This window comes from Mesoplodon bidens, assembly GCF_964165515.1.
Source record: "Mesoplodon bidens genome assembly, chromosome: 1".
NCBI classification, from domain to species: Eukaryota; Metazoa; Chordata; class Mammalia; order Artiodactyla; family Ziphiidae; genus Mesoplodon; species Mesoplodon bidens.
Window position 1 is genome coordinate 104,905,830 of NC_138176.1, and position 26,369 is coordinate 104,932,198.

At 48.4% G+C, this 26,369-nt stretch overlaps 1 protein-coding gene across 8 annotated transcripts in view; it reads right to left on the reverse strand.

Annotated features, from left to right (window-relative positions):
• The window catches only part of RGS12 (regulator of G protein signaling 12), a gene marked incomplete at its 5' end in the record, with an annotated part of 117,810 nt that overhangs the window by 32,801 nt on the left and 58,640 nt on the right, over positions 1 to 26,369 (reverse strand). For 6 of the 8 annotated variants that reach the window (XM_081237473.1, XM_081237475.1, XM_081237474.1 and 3 more), the window contains one exon: positions 16,196 to 16,217. In XM_081237473.1, coding sequence (XP_081093599.1) covers positions 16,196 to 16,217 — 22 coding nt within the window. Of the gene's footprint in view, positions 1 to 13,285; positions 13,381 to 16,195; positions 16,242 to 26,369 lie in introns of those variants that run through there. The other 2 variants (XM_081237479.1, XM_081237480.1) reach the window with 2 other exon arrangements.

Genomic DNA, 26,369 nt, shown 5'->3' on the forward strand with positions numbered 1-26,369 from the left:
CTCCACCGAAGGAGATAAAAGAACCACGACAACTAAATACCAAATGTAATTCTGAACTGGATCCTTTTACCATAAAGATGACATTTACTATGAATTGGCGAAATGAATAGAGTGTGAGGATAAGATGGTAGCAGTGTATCGGTGTTAATTTCCTAATTTTGATGGTTGTATTTTGGTTATGCAGGAAAATGTATTCATTTGTTAAGAAATTTACTCTAAAGTATTCAAGATGGTAAGGGTATCATATCAGCAACTTACTTTCAAATGGTACAGGAAAAGTTCTTTGTCCTACAGCTGCAATTTTTGAAAGTCTGATATAGTTTCAGACTGAAAACAAATTACATGGTGCAAAAAATAAATAAAAATAAAGGTGTGCCCTCTCTCCCCGCCGCCTGCCCTGAGGATCTGCCGAGCCTGACTCTTCTATGGAATAAGCAGAAGATCAGGGCTCCACTACACGGGGGAACCCAACCATCCTCCACGTTCTCTTCCTCAAACTGGATGGGCCGTTAAAATGAGTAAGAAGTAAATGGGGCCACCCCCTCCTCCTCATTTCTCAACATACATCTGTTGAAGGTCTACTTTGTGGCAAGCTCTGTCCTGGGAGCCAGAGTCTCCAGCCCAGCTCTACCTGGCACAGCTGTGGTGGTTCACGGTGTGGGTTCTGGAGTCACACTGTCCTCCCCCTTCTGTAATGCTACAGTAACAATCGTGTACTAATGTCACAGGGATGCTGTGAGAACTCTACTCCTCACCAAGTCACTTCACCTTTCTATAAAGCCACAGTAGTAACTGTATACTGGCATCATAAGAGTATTGTGACAAGTAGTACCAGGCACATAGTAGGCATTCAATAATATTGGTTGGATAAATAGATCACGTGTTCCAAATACAAGCTAATGAGATGGCACAGGCTGAAAGGCATATAACTTCAAATTATAAACATCTTGCAGTTTTAACGCACAATTCATAAAATATTTTCTACTTAAAATTTTTAAACATAAAAAATAAAATCCCTTATTGATCATTACCTAAAATTCTAGTCCTATCTCCCCTCCCTAGAGGAAACCCATCTTATTAATTTGGTGTTGATCCAAATTTTTGTTATGCTTTTATGAACATATATGTGTTCCTATCAAAACAATGTATATTGTTTAGGAAAGCTACTACTTTTCATCTTCCTGAACTCCATTAGCTCTAAAAGTCAGGCCTGGCCATGTGACTGATATGCTGTGGGTTTTCTAGTTAGATGAGAATGTTATTTGTAAATAATGACTATTTCGTTTCTTCCTTTACAAGTTTTAAAATTTATTTTTCTTGCCTTATAGTGTTGGCCAGAATCTCCAATATAATGTTAAATAGTTGCTAAGATATGAAACATCTTTGCCTTATTCCTGGGTCTAATGTTTAACTATTAAGTATAACTTTTAAAAAATGAAATGGGTATTAGCAGACTCACAGGTATAGAAAACAAACTAGTGGTTACCAGTGAGGAGAGGGAAGGGGGGTGCAATATAGGGGTAGGGGATTAAGAAGTACAAACTACTGTGTATAAAATAAGCTACAGGATATAATGTACAACACAGGTAATATAGCCAATGTTTTGTAACAACTATAAATGGCGTATGACCTTTAAAAACTGAACTACTATATTGCACACCTGTAACCTACATAATATTGTACATCAACTATACTTCAATTTAAAAAAAAAGGAATGGGGACTTAATTTTATTAGATACTCCTTTGCCTCTACTGTGATAATCATACAGTTTTACCCCTTTAATCTATTAATATAACACAATCTGCTTATGTGACCGTGATATTCCTTTATTGAAGTGTAAGCGCCATGAAGGCAGGGACTTCGTTTTGTTCACCAATGTATCCCCAGTGCCTGGAACAGTTTTTAGAAGAAAGTAGGAAGAAAGTAGGAGTTCTAAAAATAACTGTCAAATGAATAAATGGTGACTTGAGTGGAAAATTCTCTAATGTTAAACTATCCTTGCACTCCTTGAATAAACCTCACTTCATAAGGATGCATTTAAAAAATGAAAACACTGCTGGATTCAATTTGCTAAAGTTTTATTTAGGAAGTTTCCATATTTGTTCACTAAGTTAAATTGGCCAATAATTCAATTTTGTGCCATCCTTGCCCAGTTTTGGTATCAAGGTTATGCTGGCTTGATATGAGCAGGGTAGGGTAGCTTCCCATCTTCTATATACCCTGTGTGGTAGACCATGTTAAGTCCAAAATATTTGCTGCCCCTGCTTGTGAGAGGGTTACCCATGCCCCCCACCTCAGCATCAGTCTTGGCCTTGTGATGTGAGAGAGCGTAGCACGTAGTGCTTGGGAAGGAAGCACTGCCTGGCTCTGCCACAAGACTCACAGTGTCCCATAGAGGAACTGCTGCAACAGCGAAAACACGCAAAGCAAAACAAGGCCAAACTGCAGTGGGCGTATAATGTAAGTAAAAAAGAAATTTTGCTTTCTTAGGGCCACTGTGATTTTGGAGTTATTTGTTATTTGCAACATCATTTATCCCAAGCTGATTGATATACTCACCTATAAATTGGTTTGGGCATGTTGCCTTTTGCGGTGTAGATCTTTGACTTCCAAATCATTTTTGCTTATGTTGATTTATCTAACCAAAGTTTCCTTTTCTTCTTAGGCCAACCATATTTTCCTAAACGTTGTCCAATTGACCTGGTAATCAGATGCATTAGTATAAAGTTATTCATAGAATTTTCTTATAACTTTAGCTCTCTGTTATCTTTGAAGTTATCTTTGTCTTCTTTCTTCCTCATTCTTAATGTTTTTCCCTCTTTTTCTTGATCATACTTACTGAAGACTCATTTTTTTTGTTTTATTAATCAGTTATATACTGTTTGTTTCGTTTTCCATTTTGTTAATTTCTACTTTATGTTTTTCCCTACCTTATTTTGAAAGCTTATTTCCTGTATTTCCCAACTTCTCTTTTTTATAATATATACATTTAATACTACAAAATTTTCTCTGAAAACCACTTTGACTATATCCCACTGGTGTTAATATGTAGCACTGTAATTACTGAACAGTTCTAAACTGTATTATAATTTCCATCTTAATTTTCTCCTTGACCCATGGATTATTTAGAAATATAGTTTTAAACTTTCAAATGTACAGTTTATTTTGTATTGTCTTTTTGTAATTGACTTCTATTTAATTACACTGCAGACAGTAGATGTGATCTGTATGCTATAAATATATTTTTAATTTGTAGCAACTGCATTTCTGGAGTAGAATACTGTCAACATTGGTAAATACTTCATGTATCTTTGGGAAAAAAGTGTACTCTCTATTGGATGTAAAATTTTATATATATAAAATTTAAGTTGTCTGTTTTATAATTCAAACATTCTGTGATCTTACTCTATTTCTTATCAGCTTGATTTCTTAGTTTCTGAAAAAGGTATATTATAGTCTTCCCCTAAGAATACTTGTCCACTTTTACTGTAGTTCATCTAACTTTTTTTACAAGTGAGAGACTCTATTTTTGGTGCACATTGCCTGCTTTCTTCTTTTTTTATTGTTTTTTCACTTGAATTATTTTGTCTGGTACCAATTTTCTTTTTCCTTAGTATCTACCGAAGAAAATAATTAATTTCATTTAATTTTTTCAATCTTCCTGTGTCCTTTTGTTTTAAAATTGAATTTTAAACAATCTAAATGGAGAGTTTTCTCCTTTGATGCCCTTTCTCTTCCACTGATCTTATAACCTTCTTCAGGGTCTCTCCTAGGCTCTTTTCTCTATGTAGTTCTTCTACGCAATTTCATCCACTCCTAGTACCATTTATATTGGAAATGCAATTAAAACAGCAACAGTGATATTGACAATAATAATGGCAGCTATCATTTGCGTAGCTTTTCATTATGTGCCACGTACTGTTCTAAATGCATCACAGATATCAGTTCCTGTCATTCTCACAGTAATGCTGTAAGATGGGTCCTGGTACCCATCTTACAGACAGAGAACTGAGGTGGCCAGCTGGTGGCAGGGTCAGGGTTTAACCCAGTCCGTGCTCTGACTCGTTGGGTGTCTTATCACCTCTCACGTCTCCAGCCATCTTCCAGTTCCCACTTGTCTCATAGGTTTGAGACTCCTCTTTTCTGCATGATCTCTAATTACTCAAGCTTACCAAGGCACTAAATTCAACTGGTGGATTGATGACCCTTAAGCTCATGCTTTCCAGGCCCAACCGTTTTTGGCATCCATACTCAGTTACCCAACTGTCTACACCACATCTCCACCTGGAAATTGCGAAGTATCTCAAAAGTCACAGGTCCAAAGCAGAGCTCTTGTTATTGCCGTTATCTGTTTCTCCCGACCCTGCTCCTTCCCACCCCTGCCGACGCCGTGACCGTCCCCCAGTGGAGGTCTCCTCACCCTGTGCTCTCCTCACAGACACAGAATCACCCTCTCTCAGGTTTCCACTACCCCAGCTGCTCCTTCTCGGCTTTTTCCTGGCTCTTCCCATCTCCCCAAACTCACATGAGGGAGAGCCTCTGCTCTCATCTCAGGGCTCGGCTCCGCTGGACTCGCGGGCCTCTGGCTGGACCAGGCCCTGCCGCCCGGCTCCATCTCTCCCACCACCAGCAGCAGCACATCCCGCGACAATCCACCATCTCCCAGAGGCAAGCACGGCCTGTCCAGCAGCCTCTCTCGGAGGCTCGGGTCACCTTACACGCAAGTCCCTGCAAAGTCTTGTACGTTACAAGGCTTTCCCTCCCTTCTCTGAACAACAGCATCTGTTTGAGGGTGACACGTTGGCCTGAAGTAATCTCGATTAATGCTGGTTGTAGATACTGATGGAGGTCACTCATCTAAAAGAAACAGTTTTTTAAAAGGCAAACAAAGCCAGATTTAGTATTTATTCCTGGGGGAATGACCTGAAGATTTTTAAAGAGCAAGACAGTAAGTGGCTACATAGTGAAGATCACAAATGTACAGTCACAAAACAATGAAAAAACCCAACTGCCCTAATATCAATGGCTGTTTGTGGCTTGTGCTACACTTCCAGTGAAAGCATCATACACAGATTCCAAAAATGCTGTATCTCCACCAGCTCAGACAGAAAGAAGCAAAGGTGACTCTGGAAAACTGGCAGTGACTCACAAATTAGCTCCAAAATGTATATAAAATGCAAAAGGCCTGGAATAAGCAAAACCATCCTGAGGCCACACAACTAGATCTCTGAACACACGACAGAACAACAGTAATGACGACACAAGGTGCTGATCCAATGACAAAGAGACCAATGGAACAGAAGCTGGAAGCCAGAAACAGACCCACAAATATACGATTACCTGATAAAGGTTCTGCTTCCTTTCAGTGGGGAGAGGATCGCCTTTTCAATAAATGGAGCTGGATCAACTGGGTCCCAGAGGGGGAGAATGAATCTTGTCCCCTAACTCACATCATACACAAATATCAGCTCCAGATAATCAGAACTTTCAACGCAAAAGATAAAACAATGATGGCTTTACCTTCATGATCTTCGGAAGGGCAATGCCTGCTCTAAAAGGATATAAAAAGCATCACAGAAAGGGAAAATGATAAATTGGATGATACAAAGATTAAAAACTTTTGGTCATCAAAAGAGACCACGAAGAGGGCTTCCCTGGTGGCGCGGTGGTTAAGAATCCACCTGCCAATGCAGGGGACGTGGGTTCGAACCCTGGTCCAGGAAGATCCCACATGCCACGGAGCAACTAAGCCCGTGCTCCACAACTACTGAGCCTGCGCTCTAGAGCTCGTGAGCCACAACTACTGAGCCCACGTGCCACAACTACTGAAGCCCGCGCGCCTAGAGCCCATGCTCCACAACAAGAGAAGCCACCACAATGAGAAGCCTGAGCACCTCAATGAAGAGTAGCCCCTGCTCGCCGCAACTAGAGAAAGCCTGCACACAGCAACGAAGACCCAACGCAGCCAAAAATAAATAAAATAAATAAATTAAAAAAAAAAAAGAGACCACAAAGAGAATGAACAGGTAAGCTGTGGGGGAGCTCACCTGAATACATAAATCCAATGTAAGAATCATTTCCAGGATCTATTTTTCAAAGTTCCTACATACCAATAAGGAAAGGTAGATGATCTAGCAGGAAAATGGGCAGAAGTCTTGCATAAGCACTGAGTTGAAGAGACAGAGATTAGAATTAGGCCAGGCCAGGCTGGAATTTGCAGGTGCCAGGAGGAAAGCTAGTGAAGAAAGAGCTCCAGAAATCTCAAAAGAGACCCCTGGAGTCTGTTGCTGAATTCTAAGGTGTGTGCACACGGGGTGAAACCCATGAGATCAGGCAAAGAATAGCTGGGAGCTGCAGGATGAACGTTCCCAGAACTCACACAGGGTTGTGAGATTTCTGAGTCCCCACTAGCTCTGGTTGAACGCCTGGCCTTCAAAGGAGACCCCACATGTGTCAGGCTTAAGTAGTGGGGCTAAACTAGCTTACAGTGAAAGCTACTTTAGATTTGCCCTAGGAAAAAAAAGCCTAAAAACAAGCCTCAAAAGGGGCCAAGCCAAGCCCCAAGTAGCTTAACTGCCAATTAAACCAAACCCCTATACTCTTCAAGGGAAGACAACAAAATCCTGCACCCAGTCGAAAATCACTAGACATGAGAAGATGCAGAAATGTGACCCACGACCAGGAGAAAAATTAGGCAATAGAACAGACCCAGGAGTGACAGCAAGGATAAGTCATCAGACAGAGACTTGAAGACACTTAAAGATGTTGTAAACACGCTCTAGAATTTAAAGGAAAGCGTGAATATATGAGGAGAGAAGTGAAGGGTTCTAAAAGATCCGAAAGGAACTTCTAGAGATGAAAAATAAATCTCTGAAATGAATAGTCCACAGGATGGAATTAACAGCATATTAAACACTGCAGAAGAATAGATCAGTGAACTTAAACACAGAACAAAAGAAACTATGAAACATGAAGCATATGGAGGAAAAAAAAAAAAAAAAAAAGACTGAAAATGAACAAGTCTCAGTGGCCTGTAGGAAAAACCCAAGTCCCCAGAGTGGGAGAGGGGTAAACAATATCTGACACTCAACACGGCCCAAATGGCAGATACACAACAAAACCAACCCAAGACTCATCATAATTAAGTTGCTGAAAACCAGAGAGAGAGAAAATCTTACAAGCTGAGAAGGCAGGCCCAAAGGCATCTACTTTCTCTTCTTAGTTTTCCTAATCTGCATAAAAGCTGCTTAGGTAGAGCTCTTGCAAAAAGCCACTGAGCCCTCCCCAATCTCAAGGTCGACTTCTAGACCTTTCCCCTAAATTATTTTGGCCAATCAGATTTTCAACCCAATCTATGTAATACTTTCTCTGGGCAACTTTATACCTATTCTCCTGAGAGTGAATCTAATAAAATTTTCAAACCATTTGGCAAGTCCTTAGGTAAAAAGCTTCAAGCATTTAAAACAATATTAACTATTTTAGTAAACTCTTCATTGAAGTGTAATACATACCAAAAAAGGGCACAAATCATGAGTGAACACTTGTGTAAGAGGCAGAACACGGGCTCTGGCGGGAGCTGCCTCAGGGTGACTGCTCCCCTGACAGGACACACGGCTTACTAGACCAGTCCTTACACGGCTCTTCATGCTACGGTTTCCTAAGAGATGCTTTCCCCCCAGGAATCAAACTAATCAATCCCCTTGGAGTGGAAGGATACACACCTGCTTCCAGGTAGGGCCTCTGCGGGGAGGATGAGGAACGGACACAGGAGGGTCACAAAGGGGACCTCCACAGTGACTGCAGTGCTTTGGAAGAAAGGTCTCAGGCAAATATGCCCAAATGTTAGCCAGCGTGACTTCTAGGAGGAAGGTATGTGGTCACTGGTTTATTACTTTTGAACTTCTGTTTGCTTGAAAAAAATTTCACAGTATAAATAATTACTAATAAAAACTCTCTCCAAATATCTTGTAGAACTGGAAAGAAATCAGCACACTGGAAAGAATCTTGGCAGAAATCAAGTCTCTATCCTTCCAAAAACTAAAATCCAAGTCTGACTAGTGTTTACAAAATACTTAGTACTTCGTACCCTATAAATACACTATGTAACTCTGGGTATAATTTTTAGGTTCAAAGCAAACCATAAGGTATGTTACAATATATTAAACCAAAACAAAGACTTCTGGTTAAAACAACCCCTCTCACGCAGCAAATAACAAATTAACATTCCATCTCTACTAGTTAGCAAACATTTTTGAAAATGTGCAATTAGGCTGCACTGTTCTTCTGATGAGGAAAATATGACTTCACCAGAATTCTGTACAAATACCCATGACACCACTCTGAAACCTTTACATTTCTCCTTCTCTTTCGTAATTTTACAGGATGCAAATTCATTGCCAAAAATACTAGAGATTATAGTACCTGATATTTTATTTTTAAAGATTTTTTTTGATGTGGACCAATTTTAAAGTCTTTATTGAATTTGTTACAATATTGCTTCTGTTTTCTGTTTTGGTTTTTTGGCTGCGAGGCATATGGGATCTTAGCTCCGTGACCAGGGATCGAACCCACACCCTTGCACTGGAAGGCGAAGTCTTAACCACTGGACCACCAGGGAAGACTCAATACCTAGTATTTTAAAGAAGGGTGCAGTTTAACTCCCTCAATTAACAGGCACGTAACCCTCACCGCCAGGCAGCTGCTGTAAGAGCCCCGGAAGCGGCCTGACGCGCAGGGCCCACTCCCGCACCGCGACCCCACCAGGCGGGCAGAGAAGGTGCCATCAGGCCTCGAGAAAAGACAAGGCACAGACAGAGAGAGGACGGCGGCCTGTGAGCTTCCCTCCGTGGCCGCGGAGCGCACGGTGTGAGCGGATTGGGGCGGGCAGCTAGCCAAGGAGTTGCCCGGGGGAGTCAGCTCTTTCCAGAGAATGACCAAAGCAACAGGAGTTTTTCTGTGCCTTGATGTATTCTCTCACACAGAAAGGCGTTCAAGGAGAGACCCTCTAAACCCCAAATATCTGAAGCAGTAAGAGTCACTTCTGGAAACCAACGTTTACTGTGAACGTAAAGCGCGAGGGAAACAGAGCCGAGAGGCAGACCTGGATGGAGGGCTGAGGGTTGGACTTAGGCGAGAGGCAGGAGGGGTCCCAAGGCTGGAGGTGGGGAATGAGGACCCTCGGCTGGAGCTGACCCAGACTGTGCTCACCATGGCTCCCCGGGTGTCCAGCAGGGTCACGGAGCGGGCAGAACCGGGAGATGTGGCCCCGCAGCCATGCCCACTGAGCTACGCTCAGCCCTGGCCAGGTGTGTACAAACTTTTGGGAGAAGAGCCCTGGTGGGCCCTGGGAAGCGATCTGCTGGGCCTGAGACTACTCACCACCCAGCACCTGGAGGAACGGGTGGAGAGGACTGGAAGCTCTAGTCTGTGATGACCTACTTTCCTCTCTCGTTTCCTACTGAAAGCTATTTCAAAACAAGACAAGACAAACCGGCACATGGCAGCTCCCCAGGTAAGTATGGGCAAAGTGAAGAAGAGCCACCGACTCTCCTTTCCCCACGTCCAGCACAGGCGGGGGCGGAGCAGGGGGATTAAAAATCAGCCACAAACTTAGCAAAAGCAACCAAAAAATATGGCACAGTCTGATGCCATAAGCTTCAAACAAGAAAAAGAGAAAAGAGAAAGAAAAAAAGCCAAGAAAAGAGAAAAAATAAAAACGTTTTGACAGGTTCTGAGTCTAACCCATCCCTGAGTCCCCAGCAGGTGTCCTGGGGAAGGAAGGTGCACCGACAAAATAGGGAAAGTCAAGGATACACCCCTGTGGGTAGAGCCCAACTAGTACTGAGGGTGTCAGCTCAGGCAGGAAGGACACGGGAGCTCAGCACTGTGGTCTCTCTGGGCTCAAGAATGTCAGTGCCAGAAAGCACAGTGATAAGGGCCATGGGGACTGCTGACATCCACAGATGGGAGGATGACATGATAGATGGGTAAATGTGTGGGTGGGTGGATGGACAGAGGGACGGATGGATGGGTGGGTGGATGGATGGGTAGGTAGATGGATGTGTAGATGAGTGGGTGGACAGAGGAAAGAAGGTATAGACTATGCAAAAAGCAAACACAAAGTCTGGTCTGGAAGAAAATATAGCCTAAAAAACTTTAGAAATTCTTCATGTTCTATGAGAGAAAGGGGAAAAAGCACAGTTGATGAAACAAATTGAGGACAAAATCAATACTATTACAAAATGAATAAAAAGTAAAATAAGAGGCAAGATATGTCTGAAAAATCAAATTAATAACATAGAAAAAAACCTTTTACAACTAAATTGCCTTTGAGTATAACTGACTGGCTTTCTCAAAGAAGCAGAAGAGAACACTCTTGGGCTCTTAGAAACCTCCCTGGTGAGTGAGAGTAAAGAGGCTGATGGTCTGAACTGCTTAATGGTGGCCATGTGGTCAGAATTCCTTCTGAAGATTTGCAAACCTATCTGATAAAGGATTAATAAACATAATATACAAGGAGCTCATACAACTCAATAACAAAAACCCAAATAACCAGGTTAAAAAATGGACAAAAGACCTGAGGTGAATATATACTTTGACACAGAAGACATACAAATGGCCAACAGGTACATGAAAAGATGCTCAACATCACTGATCTCAAGGAAATGCAAACCAAAACCACAATGAGATATCACGTCACACCCATTAGTCGGCAGTCTTGTCTATTATCAAAGAGACAAGAGATAAGTGCTGGAGAGGGTGTGGAGAAAAGGAAACCCTCCTACACTGTTGGTGGGAATGTAAATTGCTGTAGCTGCTGTGGAAAACAGTACGGAGGGTCCTGAAAAAAATTAAAACTAGAACTACCATATGATCCAGAAACTCCATTCCTGGTTATTCATCCAGATGAAACAGGATCTCAAAAGATATATGTGTCACCATGTTCACTGCAGCATTATTCACAATAGTCAAGATATGGAAACAAGTTAAGTGCCCATGGAGGAACGGATAAGGAAATTATGGTGTATATATATATATATATTACATATAATGGAATATTATTCAGTCTTAAAAAAAAAGAAGGAAATCCTGCCTTTGCAACACCATAGATGGATCTGGAGGACATGCTAAATGAAATAAGCCAGACACAGAAAGACAAAAGCTGTATGACCTCACTTCTATGTGGGAACTAAAATAGTCAAATTCACAGAAGCAGGGAGTAGAATGGTGGTTGCCAGGGACTGGGGGGAGGGGACACGGGGAGACGTAGGTCAAGGTATGAAAAGTCTCAGCTGTGAGATGCGTCAGTACAGCGTGGTGACTCTAGTCGTAGTGTTTTGTACACTTGACATTTGAGAAGAGAGTCGATCTCAGTGTTCTCACCACACACACAAAAGGTGCCGATGTGAGGTGACAGCTGTGTTAATTAGCTTGACTGTAATGACCATATGCCACAGTGTGTACGTGTATCAAAATATCACATCATATACCTTAAACACACAATTTTTTTATCAATTATACCTCAATAAAGCTGGAAAAAAGTAAAATAAAATAATTTTTAAAAGGGAAAAAGAAAAACAGCCTTGTGTAGGAAGCAGTTACTGATATCAGAAGCGAGTCCGAACGACACGCACGGGTGGGTACCGAGCACGACCTAGGGCGCTGACCTCACCTATAACCGGTTTCTCTTTGGCTGCATCTCACAGCCCAGGTTTATGACGTAGTCCTGGTCACTAAAGGACCATTGGCTCGACACCACACACTCAGCTGCTCTCCATGTTGACTGTAACTAGCGATGATCCTAACCTGCCAGCACAACTCTCAGCTACCAGTTACAAAGGAACTAACCAGCAAGCGCAGAGCCTCCACCAGACCCCCGTCCCCCTCTGCCAGTACTGAGCCGGCAGGACTGAGGCGGCTCAGGCAAGGCCCAGAGTTTATGGAGCCAACGTCAGTGCCCCAGGCTGGTGACACCCAGGCTCGGTGGTCAGGGCTCCTCAGCTGCCAGGTGACAAGGAGCCCCACCACTCGGCCTTCCCTCTCACTTCCTAACCTGCCAGCCCCCTTCCTGATGCCCTATCGCTTGGCTGAAGTTGTACTTCGTTGGAAAGGGGCAGACGGAGAAAAGCAGGGCAGACAGTAGATATAAAATCAAAGGCCGTCTCCATTCAGAAAACAAACAACAATTAAAGAATGCATGTCTTTCATCTCAGATATTACTTCTGATTTCAAAAGGTCCTGGTTTTTACGTTAGACCAATAATCAGAAATATTGCAAAGTACTGCTTATTAATTTACGGCAACAGAGTTTAAAATCTACTTCAAAACGATTTGTCTTTGTTAATCAGAGGTAATAAACGGCAGCTTCTGGAGAAAGACAAAAGAAACTGCACACGTGTCCCCGTGGACACTGGCCCCCACCGGGTCCTTGGGCCTCGGATGCAGAAGCATCCTCAGAGGGCCTGGCCACACCCCACGAGTCCAACAGACAGTTCTGCTGCTGTATTTTACAGAATGGGATTCTACTAAGCTTGCTTGCTTGTTTTTTGAGAGGGTTTCACTAAGAAGGAAAAACTGTGAAAGCCACCGCCCTAATGGCCTAACGCAGGTCTTAGCCCCGAGGCCCTGGCCGCTGTCTGCCATACTGTAAATGCCCGAATTCAATTTTCACTTGACAAACACCTCCTGTGCCATCGCTGTGCTGAAGCCACCGCGCGAAGGTCACTGTCAAGTGGTTGGAGGGAGCAGACAAGCCAGTGACACCGATAAATAATTTAAATGACGGGACCTCGTCAACAGTGTCGGAAGGAGATGAAGCCTAGGCTGACACTCAAGTGAAGGCCGGGGTGGTCAGAGCAGGGCTCCGGGGGGCGCTGCCTCAGGCCAGGGAGACCACGCTGGCAGCGGACAGTACTATGCGAGCCCACCGAGACTCCACGCGTCTGAGGGGCCACGGGAGACCGGGGAGGAAGCCTGCCAGCCCGTGGGGCGGAGCGAACAGCGAGAGGCGGAGTATAGACGGAGGAAGTGGGAGGGGCCGGGATGCAGGGGGCGGAGACAGAGGAAGGTCACCGGGAGACCCTGGGGCCACAGCATGCTTGTGGAGAAAGAGCGAGGTTGGAAAGGCTAGGCTGGTATGTGTATGAAGCAGCCGGAGAGGACGTGCCCCAGACCCCAGACCCCAGACCCCAGGAGTTGGAGCCGCGTCCCCCACGGACACAGCCCGACACGTGCCTGCAGATGCAGGCGTTTATTTGAAAGCTCCCTAACGCCCCAACTTCCCAACCTCAAAGGGCGGGTCCAGTATCAGCAGAGACAGCCTGGCCCTTCCAGGGTGTGGGAGCTGGGTGGGAGGGGAAGTCCTGGCGAAGCTGCTTGGTACTACAAAGTAAAAAAGAAAGAAAAGAAGAGAGTAAACTTTAATTACAATAAAGCTGCCTTGTGCCAAACCCCAGGTTCAGGGACTGGAAGGCTCTCTCCCCTCCGCACGGGAAGGCCTTACGACGCCACCAAACTATGGCCACCAGCTCCCCAGGGTTCCGTTCCCACGCTGGGGGATTCGGTGTGAATAAGCGTTTGGATAATTTGCCACAAGGCAGATTATTGCATTTTTAAGCCTCTCTCACGTGCTAGGATGTTCTTCCTTCTCTTGAGGTAGAATCTGCCTCCCTGGACTCACTCCTGGTCCTGGTTTGCCCTCCACAGAGACTGACCTCTAATCCTTCCTTCACAGGGTGGTCTCTGGCTTTGGGCCACTCTCCTGAGAAATCGAAAAGACACACTTCTGGTTGACAAAGATTGTGAAAGTAGCATTGTCCAACTTCCTTAAAATAAAGCCACAAAACTAACTATGTGGTGAGAACACACATAATAAAAGTATAAAGTGTGAAATGAGTCCAACAGTTAAATGAGTCCAAATGATCTCACCGACAAGGTTAACTGAACACAAAATATTTCTGAGTGATGACTTATTAGTCACCCAAACTAGGCCGACGACTAGGTGGGGGCCGCACAGCTTGTGAAAAGGCTGCTCCCCAAAGCCGGCCCTGAGTCACTGCAGGACTTGTTTCCCATAGAAACAGTTTGTTCCTGGAGCCCCCAGGCCCCCAGGAGCCGGAATCTCCTGCTCAGCACAAACATGAAACATCTCTGTGGACACACGTTCTGAGTTTGTGCCTGGATCCTCTCACCAGCCCCGACCGCGGATGGGGTAAGGTGACCCCAGGAAGCAGGTGTCAGGAACTGGAGTGTCCAGGGCTGAGATGGGGAGCAGGGCACCGTGAGCCTGGCTCTGCAGTGAGGCAGACCTCAGAGCCTGGGTCCCAGCCTCTTAACTTGGCGTCTATGTGACCCTCTTTCTGCCTGGGTGCTTTTACTGGTAAAGATGGCAGAATATAATACATACCTCCTGGAACTAACATGCAAAATAAATGAGATCACTTTTTCTTCTTATTTGTAATCAGAAAAGAAATTGAAGATGGAAAATAATAAAAGTATGGAAAAACTCAATAGGACACATATAACTGTCTGGTGCAGTCCCTGAAATTGAAGGCGTGCTCAAGAAATAGCGACCTTGGCCCCTCCCTGCTCTGCCGCAGAGGACTCATGAGGGAGGGGCCCATCCTGAGTGGCCCGGGGCCTGAGGCAGGCAGAGGAGGAGGGACCAGGGGGTGGGGAGCAGGGCAGGGGAACCACTGCCACCAGCCAGGGCACCACTTCCTTAGAAAGGACACAGGGCTGTGAGTCTGGGGCTTCCCACACTTGGGAAGTTTAGCTTTCCAACAATTGTAAAATGAAGTATATAATAAAACTCCCCGGGGTTCCTGCATCTACCGCTGACAGAAGAAAACTTTAGAGATGAATAAGGCTTAATAATTATGATTAAATTGAACATATTAAATAAACTTCTCAAATGTATAAATTTCCTGCAGAAATGAATGCCTTCTACCAGAAAAGATAAATGAGCACACAGGAGAAAGGTTAACATAAACAGAATACTGTAAAAACCACTCACTTTTATCCTGGATTTGGTTACAGGTCCTATTTCCTCTCATTAAGGAAGTTTTTCCCACTCCTAGCTTAAGGTGATTAAATGACATGATTATTGTTGAACATAAGACAGGTAACATAATTCCTTTTATTAAAAAAATAAATCCCCAGACACAAACTTTAGGATCTGTCTGGTCTCAGCTTCAGGTATCTGCACATTTCTTGTACTTCCCACGGCTGGACTGACCCCAGCCGGCGGAGGGTGACTGGCGTCACCTTCCAGGCCGAGCCCCGCCACATACTTGCCACCCTGTCTAAGGCTCATGACTGAAGTCTGTGGTTGTTGGACAATAGAAACCCTTGGTTTCTCTTTAACTTACAATTAAGAGGGTAACCTTGAACCCCGTGACTCCCCAGCTCTGGCAGTACTTGGGACCCACAGCCAGCAAATAAATGAAAATAAAGTGCTGATACATTTTGACAAATTATAAAATTCAACTCTCAATAGACAGAACAGAGTAATTAAAAACAAGTAAAAAAAACAAAACTGTGAGCAGAGGACTTTTATGAGTATTATAAGAAATAAGAACATTTGGAAGAAACTCTCCAAATCATTTTGAAGAGTTTTTAAAACTCACGGAACTAAAATGATAAGGGTTACATCGAGAAATATCTTAAGTGAAGCAGGACATCTCTGGCCATCTGCTTTTCGGGCAAGTCCCATTAAAAGAATCCCCTGAACAAAATCATTTAAAGGCAGAAAGAAAGCTTCCTCTTCATCCCACACCTCTCCAATTATCTACTAAACTTTTCCTAAGAAAGGGAAATTTAGCAACTGAGCTTCTCACCCGAATTTCCAGAATTGCTCAAATTCAGCAAGAGCTCTAAAAACCTTCACTTGCTGGTTTACAAGCTAGTTCTACAAGGCGGGCAGCAGGTCTTTACTTGCTGGCACAGGGATGCCAGGGGACGGGCGAGGGTGCTGTCCCACCGAGCACGTCCCTGCAATAAACTTCCAAAACCCAGGTAGCAGCCACTGGGACGAATGGAGAGCTGCCCCCAAGCTGGCCCCGACTAAACCCTCTCCCCACCCAGGGATGCAGAAAGGCCAAGAAACATCGTTAGGAGTGAGCCCACAGCAAATACACTCCACATTTGAAAACTTTGTTAAAAATAGTAAAAATATACATCAGAAATTGTGACTTACCACCATCAGACACAGTTGCAGACTGAAAGAAAAGAGAGAGAGACATGAGTTAATTGGGCCTCATGACAGGTCAGGAGATAGTACGTCCACGTGAGGAGCAAAAGCAGACTCTGGCCGCCCCCGTTCTGGGAGCGGGTGTCCAGGAGACCAGCCACCTCACTGGGGCGCGTCCCTGCGCTTCCTGGGCGAGCCAGGGAGCGGACCGGGCGGAAGCAGCCCGTCTCCACTTGGGGACAAATCCCAGCACGTTTGACATCGCTGTCTTAGTAACAACCTCAGTGAGAGCAGCGTTACAAACTTCAGTCTGATCAGCCCGGGCTGGAGTCCGTGAGGCACACCCAAGTCCAGGAGGCAGGCACCCTGCCCACTGTCCGTCCAGGGCCAGCCGCTGCCCTGGGCACATCACAGCCCTGCTCAGCGCTCTCACGCCGAGGCCCGGCCTGCGCAGGGGTGAAACCACCCCGGTGGTAGCAGAGTAGGGGCCGGCCCACAGCCAACCCCGACCGCCAGGCCCAGCCACCCTGAGCAGACAGATAGGGACAGGCCAGGACTGGAGGGAGGAGGCCATCGAGAGAGGTCCCAGAACGACAGGCGGGCTGGGCTCCCAAAGAGCTCTGAGCAATCAATCCTCCGATGGGGACAGCTGAGCAAGACCCCCTGGGGACCCACCTGCGGGTCAACAGTTCTGAGGCTGCAACCCAGGGAAGGTCACCTGGGACATGCAGGGAGAGGGCTTCGGAGAAGGAGTTGGGAAAGGGAAAAGCTGGGCGGAGGCAGGAGAGGGTGTCGGTGGCACAGACACCAGGGAGCCTTCACCACGGGAAGGGGAGCGGGCTTCAGTGCAGGGCAACCTGCTGCCTTGTTGACATGTCCTGGTCACAGCACAGGCACAGCTCCGAGAGCAGCAGGCAGGCAGGGCCCCAAGGCAGGGACGGGGGCCGGCGGGCTGTTGGTGTGGTGCCGGGCACCGGAGCGGGTGTGCTGCCCTCTGCGTCTTTGCCCAGCACAGGGCTGGGCGCAAGGAAACCTCCCAGCCACGCCCTAAGAATAAACCCACTGCAGAACCCCCAGGCCTTGCACGCCTTCCTCTCTGCAGAGGGAAGGGAGACCAGAGTGCATGGCGTGGGGAGTGAACGGGGAGCCCCTTCCCAAGTCCTGGGCCCCCCCAACAAGCAGAGGTCATATTTTAAGACCCCTAAGGCCAAAGCCAAACAAGTGCGGACAGAGGTGCCCCAGATTAGCTGCTTCCAGTGGAAGCCCCATCCCCCTGGGGGAGAGAAAGCATGTATTTGTGGCCGAATTTTGAAAAGAGCCACCATGTCAACTGCATCCCCTACTCACTGTTTGGCCCTCCCGTCGCCAGCGCCAGGGACCCCCAGACCTTGCCTCCTGGACTTCACAGAAGACAGGGGACCCTCTTGGTCGCAGCCCCTCACCTTGTGGGACTTACACCTACCCTCCTGCCCCCAAGCGTCTGTCCTCTGACAGCGAGAGGAAGAGGCTTCCTGACGGTTTTAGGATGGGGCTCATCAGCATTTCACACCATCGTGAGTCCTCAGTCAGAAATACTCTGGAACTATAACCTGGTACCTTATCTGTATATTTTTCAATAGTAAAAACACAGGCTATTGTGGATCCAGCTTTTAAACCTTCATCTTGCCAGACAGGCAGGCAATAAGCAGGCCCCAGCGAGCCACCAGCCCTCACATGCCAAGGGTCTGGTTTTCACCGGAGAAGCGTGGGGTGAGTCTCCTTCCCAGGGCTGACGAGTGCACTGTGGGAAGCTGTCCTTCTGCCCATGCTCACAATAAATCACCTACAATGTGTTGTAAATTAAATAATATCAAAGGCAAATTACTCCCATGAGATTATGAGACGAAAATCTGCAAGGCCATACACAAAAGCAGAAATACTATCAATAATAATTTTGAAAAATTAGTCATAAAATGCAAAATCCACGAATGCGAAGGACGTGGCTCACTTCCTGTTACAATCATGACTAAAACTAAAGTCTCAGGCTTTAGCAGACTGAACAAAATGCGCTAAAAAATCTCACACGTATCCCCAAAATGAACTGAACTCAAGATCCAGGACACAGGAGTGTGCCTGAAGCCAAGAAGGCAGTGGCAGCTGAGTGCGGGCAGCCCATGGGGAGGCGGGGTGGGCTGGGGAGCATGGACATGGCGAGCAGGGCGGGCTCAGCACATCTGAAGAGGCTCCAGCTGGGGGGCTGCCAGACTCCAGCGTGGGGGGCCGCCAGACTCCAGCGTGGGGGGCCCTCTTGTGCAGTGTGAACAGATCCAGGTAAAGTTCCCCAAATGTGCTTTTAGAGCAGTTTTAGATTTATAGACACATTGTGAAGCTAGCACAGAAACAAACATGCTTTCTAACATACTGCTGCTCCACAGAAGCAAGGGGAAACCCTGAGGGTGGAGAGAGGGGGAGGGAACGGAGAGCAGCCAGCAGACGCCAAGGCCGCCAGGTGGGACGCAGGGCTGAGTGGTGCGTGTCCACTCACTCGGACGCTCCTGGGGCAAAGAGCCCCAACTCCGGCAGCCACAAACACAAATCCTCCGGGAAGGCCCACAGGAGCTCCAAGAGTGTGAGGCTGCCCAGACGTGAGCTCACAATTCAAAAATCCCCCCAAACCCAAGGAAACCCCACCACGAGAAAGAATCAGCAGAAACAGCAATTAACAGAATCTCAGACACTGGAAGGTTCTAATACAGATGTCAAATAACCATGAAATTGTGAAGAAATAAAAGTTGCAATAAAGAAAAGAGGAAGTAAGGTGGTAGATATGAAAAATAACCCAACAGAATGATTGACAATGAAAACTACAACTGTTGAAATCAAACACTCAGTAGAGAGGTTAACAGAGAATAGAGGTTGAAGAGAAAATTTGGGGATTGGAAGACAGACCTGAAAGAAATCACACTGATGGCAGCACGGAGAGGAGGCACAGGAAACAAGCAGCAGAGACTAGGCTGCACTGGGAGGGTGCACAGAGAGGGTGGAGGATGCACAGGAAATCCTGGCCAGCCTGCAGCAGGGCCAGCGAAACCCCCTTCAGGAATGAGAGCTGCTCTGCAGATGGGCACCCACTGCCCACAGGCCGTCCCTCCGGGAACTTCTCCAGGATGCCCACCGGGAAGAGGCATCCTGGGTGCAAGTCTCAGTTGTTCCGCATTTTCCAGGAGGGGCTCGAAGTCTACAAGCCGCAGCCTCAGAGGAGGTACTTCCTTCCCTTTCCCCACTTTGGGTAGCTGTGCCAAGAGTGCCTTCCAAGTACTAGGCGTCTGTGGAGCCACAGGCTGGTGGCCCCCATGTGCTGAGGGTTCTCCCGGAGCAGACGGATATCCCCACCCACCCAAGGCCCTAAGCTCTGCACAGAAATCCTTGACGAGAGGCAAGTTCGCGCTGGGATGGCTCCTGACATGAATCAATGCAGAAGGATCGCCGGAACTAGGTACGCAGCCCTGCCTCGCCGTCTCCCACCTTCTCTGTTCACGACTTGTTATCCTGGCAACTGTTTCCATCCCAACCAGACGTTAATCTGAAAGTAAAGCTCTATGGAGACGCACTTTAATATCACCTGGACATAAAACTACTGTCCCCCTCCAAGTTTCCATACTTTTGGAGAAGTCGATGATGACTTCCTGACCAGATTATTTAAACTGCAAATAATGTATAATTATCATTAACCTAATTCTCCCATTTACTATCTAATATTTATTCTATTTATAAGCACACACCTGGGAGTGACAGAGCTGGGCCATCACATGAACCGACATGAGATATCCCCCAAAAGGGCCCGCTGGATCCCTAGTCAGAGTCTGATTCCTTGGCCATTTTGAGAAGGATATGGAAGCAGGCTACGGGGCACATCGCAGGGGCTTCATTATCAGAGGAGGTGAGGCTAAAAGAGTTGACACAGTGCAGCACGGGTGACAGGTGCTGTCATGGGAGGGGGCAGGGGAGGGGGCCAGTGCCTGGCGTAGGGGCCGATGAGGTGGTGCAGGCAAGCAACATGCCAACAACAGCCTTGGGGGAAAGGCAGGCAACCCCCAAATCGTTTCTATTGACCTTGGGATTGACATGTCCAATTCTGACCAAATTACCCTTGTTAAGCCTGGCTTACATTTTTCAAGCACATCTTGGTTGATGGGGGAAGCATCCAAAATGGCAAAAATTCAGAAACTCCCATAGATAATTCCCAAAGAAAATCCCCCACAAAGGGTAAGAAGGACTAACTGCAGCTCAACATGACTTTTGTTTGTTTATTTGTTTGTTTGTTTTTTGCGGTATGCGGTCCTCTCAGTGTTGTGGCCTCTCCCGTTGCGGAGCACAGGCTCCGGACACGCAGGTTCAGCGGCCATGGCTCACGGGCCCAGCCGCTCCGTGGCATGTGGGATCTTCCCGGACCGGGGCACGAACCCGTGTCCCCTGCATCGGCAGGCGGACTCTCAACCACTGAGCCACCAGGGAAGCCCCAACATGACTTTTAAAGTTAGGCATCCTCAAATTTCCTGGCATGCTTAGACCACTATAAACATTTTCACAAATTAAAACTGAACTCGCCTAACGTTTGTTCTGATACTCAGTATAATTTGTATCAACGTGTTTTCATTAGCCTGTACATCTTGGGTGCTTCTCACATTCCCATATCACACGCTATTCTTATAAAAAGTACAGCTGCAGAAAACAAGCTGTCAGTTAAAAGGTGCCAGAAAGTGAGCATTTTTCTGTGCTTACAGTTTAAACACATACCATAACTAAACAGCTCTAAAAAGGTCTATGATATGTCTCCAAGACTGGAGTTTACACTAACGTAAATACATTTGTTTTTAAAAACTTACAAAGTATTTTAGATATGTAATTTAAGTTCAAACAATCTCCATACCTCAGGTCAGCCTCTTAAACCTGATAGTTCAGTGTTAACTGATTTGGATCTATTCCCAGCAGGAAATGTGTCTGGACCACACATGTGAATGGATATTTTATTTTTAATTAATGTTTTGAACGTTTTAGATAATTTCTATGAAGAGTGCTATATGATTCTGGTTTATCAAGGCCGATTCTGTCAGTAACATTTGACAATAGCAGTTATGAGAATATATCATTTCCTAATTACACGATACATAGTAATATACAGATATATATTTTCAGTTTTGAGCTACTGGCAAAATTTCCTACTTTGAACATAAATATTAAATAACCCTCTCTGGTTCTTAAAATAAGAGACCAAAGGCTTGTAACCTGCCCAAACGTTTTGAAAAAAGAGATAATCCCAATGATGAAAAGCCTTAAGAATCTAACAATTCAATTTGCATCTAATTTATATTTATTTGGCCTTTTAAAAGCTTGATCCTCTAAGTTTTTTTTAATATTTATTTATTTGATTTTTATTTGGCTGCACCGGGTCTTAGTTGCGGCATGTGAGATCTTTAGTTGAGGCATGAGAACCCTTAGTTGCGGCATGTGGGATCTAGTTCCCTGACCAGGGATCGAACCCAGACCCCCTTCATTGGGAGCGCAGAGTCTTAGCCAATGGACCACCAGGGAAGTCCCGATCGTCTAAGTTTTAAAGCGACTGCTCGCTGGATGAAGCACAGAAGAGAGCGGGTGGTATGGGGCAGGAAGACCCCAAGGGGCAGGATGAAGGGCCATCAGACAAGGGATGGAGGGCCACTCTGCTAGTCCCACCCACACGCCAGCCCGCCCTCTGCTCCGAGAGCTCAGGGGTCTTCACACCAGGCCACGACCCTCTAAGGAGCTATCAAATCAATTCAGTGGATCGTTAGCAGCATTTGTGAAGAAATGAGATAAGATGGGATAGAATAATGTGAAGGAAAAACACCACGAATGCCCCGGGGTCTCCGCTGTTTTAGAGCCTGGCCTCAGAGCTGCACGTCTGCTTGCACGTGAGCACACACACCCCATGTGTCCTGATGTGACACGCATCCCCCGCGCAGGCTATAGTCCTGGGGTGGTGCGTGGAGAGCACCGGTGCAAACGTGGGGAAGCCGTGTGTGAACAGCTCTGAGAGCAGAGAGGCAACCTCTCCCTCCCCTCGGCCTGGAGCACCCCACCCGTTCCCTAACGCTCACCTGCAGCCTCACCTGGAGAGCCCACTACCTGGGCTGCAGCTTCACCCACGCCTTCTCCAGAGAAGCCTTCCACAGCCACGACGCCCAGTGCTCCGGTTACATACAGGACACAGGGGAGACCTCCCATAGGCCTCGAGGGGCCCGAACCAAAGGGGCAGTGCCCGCGCCCCAGCCCACCCAGGATCCACAGCATTGCACACACACTGTGCACTCACACACACCCCGCACTGTTCCTTCCCAGCAGTTTCAGCCAGAGATACCTGGACACAAGGCTCACGTGCAGCAAGGAAGAGGCAAGTAGTTCTAGGTTCAAACCACGACTTCACAGCAGAGGGTCTCTGCGATCCAGAGACTGTGGTGACAGCAGGACGACAGCACCACAGGTGTGTTCAGTGCTGCCCAGCGACCAGCGGGGTGGCTGGACACAAGGCAGGCTGGGGCTCACCAGGCAGCTCACGGCACTTCCTGTGACGGGTGGGGACAGGCAGTGGGGGCCTGAAGTTGGAGGGCGCAGGGGCCCCGGCTCAGAATGCAATCTGTGCGTCTCCTGTGTGTGTGTGTGTGTGTGTGTGTGTGTCCCAAAGAGCTCTTCAATCTCCAGTAAAATCAGAAAAAAACGAAAACCCACAATCACAGCATTTTCCTAAGAATTTAACAGCTAGTATTTCCATGTGCCCTTGGAGAAGCCTCAGATCATTCATTACAAACACTTAAAAGCCCAAAGGAACACGGACGAGGTGGCACATGGGCGCCACACTAACGCTAGGGGTTTGGGGTAAGCATCCAAATTTACACGAGAACCCTCTGGCCTCACTGCTGAAATGAAGACAAAGACCCCTTCCACACTGGCCAGCCCAGCAGAAGAAAGACCCGCATCCCCACTGTGTAGACAGGGCGGGAAGTCTCAGAGGGTCTGGGACAACTTTCACGTCTGCATCCCCACAGGACAGCCGGACTCCTGCAAGTCAAGTTAACGTAAACACTGGCGTCCTGGGATGTCCTGGGTAGGAAGTGGCACTGAGTATAGCCTCAGACAGGTTCGCTCACCAGGAGCTCCTTCTGGATAAAGAGTCCACCGAATCCGAAGCCCCCTCTCTTCTGAACTTGGAACCCAAACCCAGGAAACGTTTGAAACGTTTTCTCATGGAGGCCGAGATGCAGCCACCACTTGAAAACCTCTGTTCGGCGGAGCTGGAGCCCCTGTTCCCCAGGCGGGCCAGGGGCAGTGGGGGTGGGGAGGCGCCGGCCCTGGGGGTCAGGGAGCGTGGGAAGTGGGGAACGTGCTGGGACGGCTTCCACTCACTCAACAAAACGCACGCTCCTCCAGATGCCGGGTGCCTGCCACAAACCTGCAACCCAGGCGCTTATGCGAGGGTCCCCGCCGTCCCGGGGAGGCAGGTGTCCAGGAGCGCATGGCACAGAAGGGGGCTGACGTGGGGCAGAGCGAGCAGGGTCCCCAGGGCCCCAGGCAGGAGAGTCAGCGGGCGAGGAAGTATAAGGTCAGACAGACTTGGAGGGTCTCGGAGGGTCGAGCCCAGGGGCCTGCTGACCGCAGGGCTCCGGGGTCGGGGACCCCGGCAGGAGCAGGGCTGGGCCCTTCCCCCAGGCCTCCCGCACGTCCTAAGGGATGCGTCTCCAGATCTGCAGAGGTGGGGCGGGGAGGGCAGCCTCGAGTAGCAGCGGGATGCTGGGACACAGACAGGTCCTGCTGTTTCAGGAGGAGGTGGGCCCAGCTTCCACGCCTGCCAGATGAGAACCGTGTGCTCAGAGTCGAGGGGAGAAGCGCTCACTGAGAGGACCCAGGAGAAAGGAGCCGCCTGCGGCCACGCAAACAAACAAGAGAAAGGAGGGACAGGATGCAGGGGAAGAAGCCCAGTTCCAAGTGACCAGCCTCTTACAGAAGAAAGGGAAGATGTGAACAAAAGGGAAGATGATCGTTTCCTTCAAGTATACTAGGAGGCCTTCTTCTTCTACAGATAACAAGAATCAGAGTGTTAAAAAAGGAGAAAAGAATTTGTGTAGCCCACAGATCAAGTGGGGAACAGTGGACGGTCCTGGACAGACCGAAGCCACTGCCCCATGCAGTTTTCAGACGAAGAGGCCTGGGGCAGAGCAGGCCTGAGCGACTGGGGTGCACCCAGCACGACGGGATGCCCGCTGGCAAAGACTGCTGGACACGCAGCCCGGTGCCACCCCGGCCAGCTCTGGTCAGGACCACCCAGGGCGGCAGAAGCAGGAGAAGCTGACGTAGGGGGAGAGGCCAGTGAGCAAAAGTCAGCTCATCTGAGCTAAAAAGAAACTCGGTCAACTGAAGGGCTCGCTGACAGCCCATCAAGCTTCTCCCGAAGAGGTTCAGAGAGAGCGGGCCCAGCGCCTCAGACACGCCAGCCCACAGAAGGGCACGAGCTCAGATCTGCCCCCTGCCCACGCCGCCCCCAACCAGGAGAGGGCCAGTGGGGTCCTAGTGTGCGCTCTGCAGGGAAGGAAGCAGGGGCCCACGCCTGGCCACCCCTGCGCCTCCCGCTTTAGGCTCTCACTTCCCCAGCACACGGAGCTGCCTTCCTCAAGGGCTCCTCCCCGGGACACGCTGCTCAGCATCCGCATTCCCTCAGCTGTGCTTGGACCGCGCCATCCCCTCAGCGGGCGCCCGCAGCCTTGACCGCTGCCGCCGCCTTGACCACCATGCAGCCCGCCCACTGAGGCTGGTCCTGACACCTCCCTGCTCAGCGCCGCCCAGAAAAGACTATTCTACAGTTTTTCACAGGGCAGACTTTATTTTCAAATCCCACCCAGAGCCCAGCACACGCAGGGGTAAAGCCCTTGGTGTCAGGCAAGCTCTCTCCCTGGGACTCCAGAGCCCAGAGGCACCTGCCTGGGCAGAGGGAAGGCCACACGGAGCTGCCACACCGGACTCTCCCAAAGACCGCCCGAGTGCGATGCGGCAGAACCTGTATGCACGTCCGGGACCCACAGGGCTGAGCGCCCTCCCGGAGCAACTGGGCCACCGGAGCGGACGCCCAAGCAGACCGGACATCTCCGCCCGGCGGCACTGGGTGCTGCGGACATGGACTGTGGGTCTGGCTCAGTGAGAGCAGAGCGGGGACGCAGGGTCAGGTCGGCCGAGGTGGTGCCCACGGCGGTGCCCGGGGCCCCCGACCTCACGGGGGGCTGCTCCCACAGCCCAGAAGGCGGTGTGGAGCCTGCCGCTGGCTGCGGTGGCGCGGGGTCACCAAACTCTCCGGCCCGGCGCTCTGCCTGGCAGGGCTGCGTCACCGGACGGCACAAGGCCAATTCTGTCGCAGCCTTCCTGGGCGGCGGCCCGGCCACAGCGTGGAGCACCGCCGCAGCCCCCCACCCCAGTGAGCCAGTCAGACACGGCAGGGGTGCTTGGGCGCCACTCCAAGGTCCGCAAGGGGGTCCAGAGAGGGAGCCCACTAAGCTTTCCTTCTTCCCGCAACAATTTCTTGTGCCTCCTCAATATGCAATCTTCCTAGCCCCTGAGGCTGTAACAGCCGATCGTGGTGTGGTTTAAATATGATGGATAGCGTTGTTTTGGCAAAGGGGCAGATACATTTCAAAGTCTACTTATGTTGGACCTCATTCCTAAAAGATGGGGAAACCGACAGGTTCATCTGGCCAGTGAGGGCCTTGCGTTCCTGCCGGGTCCGCATCCATCAGCTTCCCTGTGCGCTTCTTAGATGGCTACGGGAGATGTCTCCTCTCAAGGCTCACAGGTTCTCCTCTCCAAGATGAAAGGCGCTACGAGAGACACAGCGCCCTTCACAAGTCACGGCTTTCCTTGAGGACATGCACAGTGGACGGGGCCCGTGACACACCCATGGTAGAAATGGACAATCTGAGGCTCGGGGGAGGCACAGAGCTGGCAAGGGGAGGGCGGCCTTCCCACACGGACCCCCCAGCCCTACTGCCCTTCACCCCGAGACGTCTCTCGCTAGGACTGACCTGGAGGCCACGGTGCTTTCTGCCCCCTTTCCCACCGGCCCGCAGGCAGAGCCGGCCAGACCCGGAGGACTGCACACTGCCCTACCACCTTCCAGCCCATT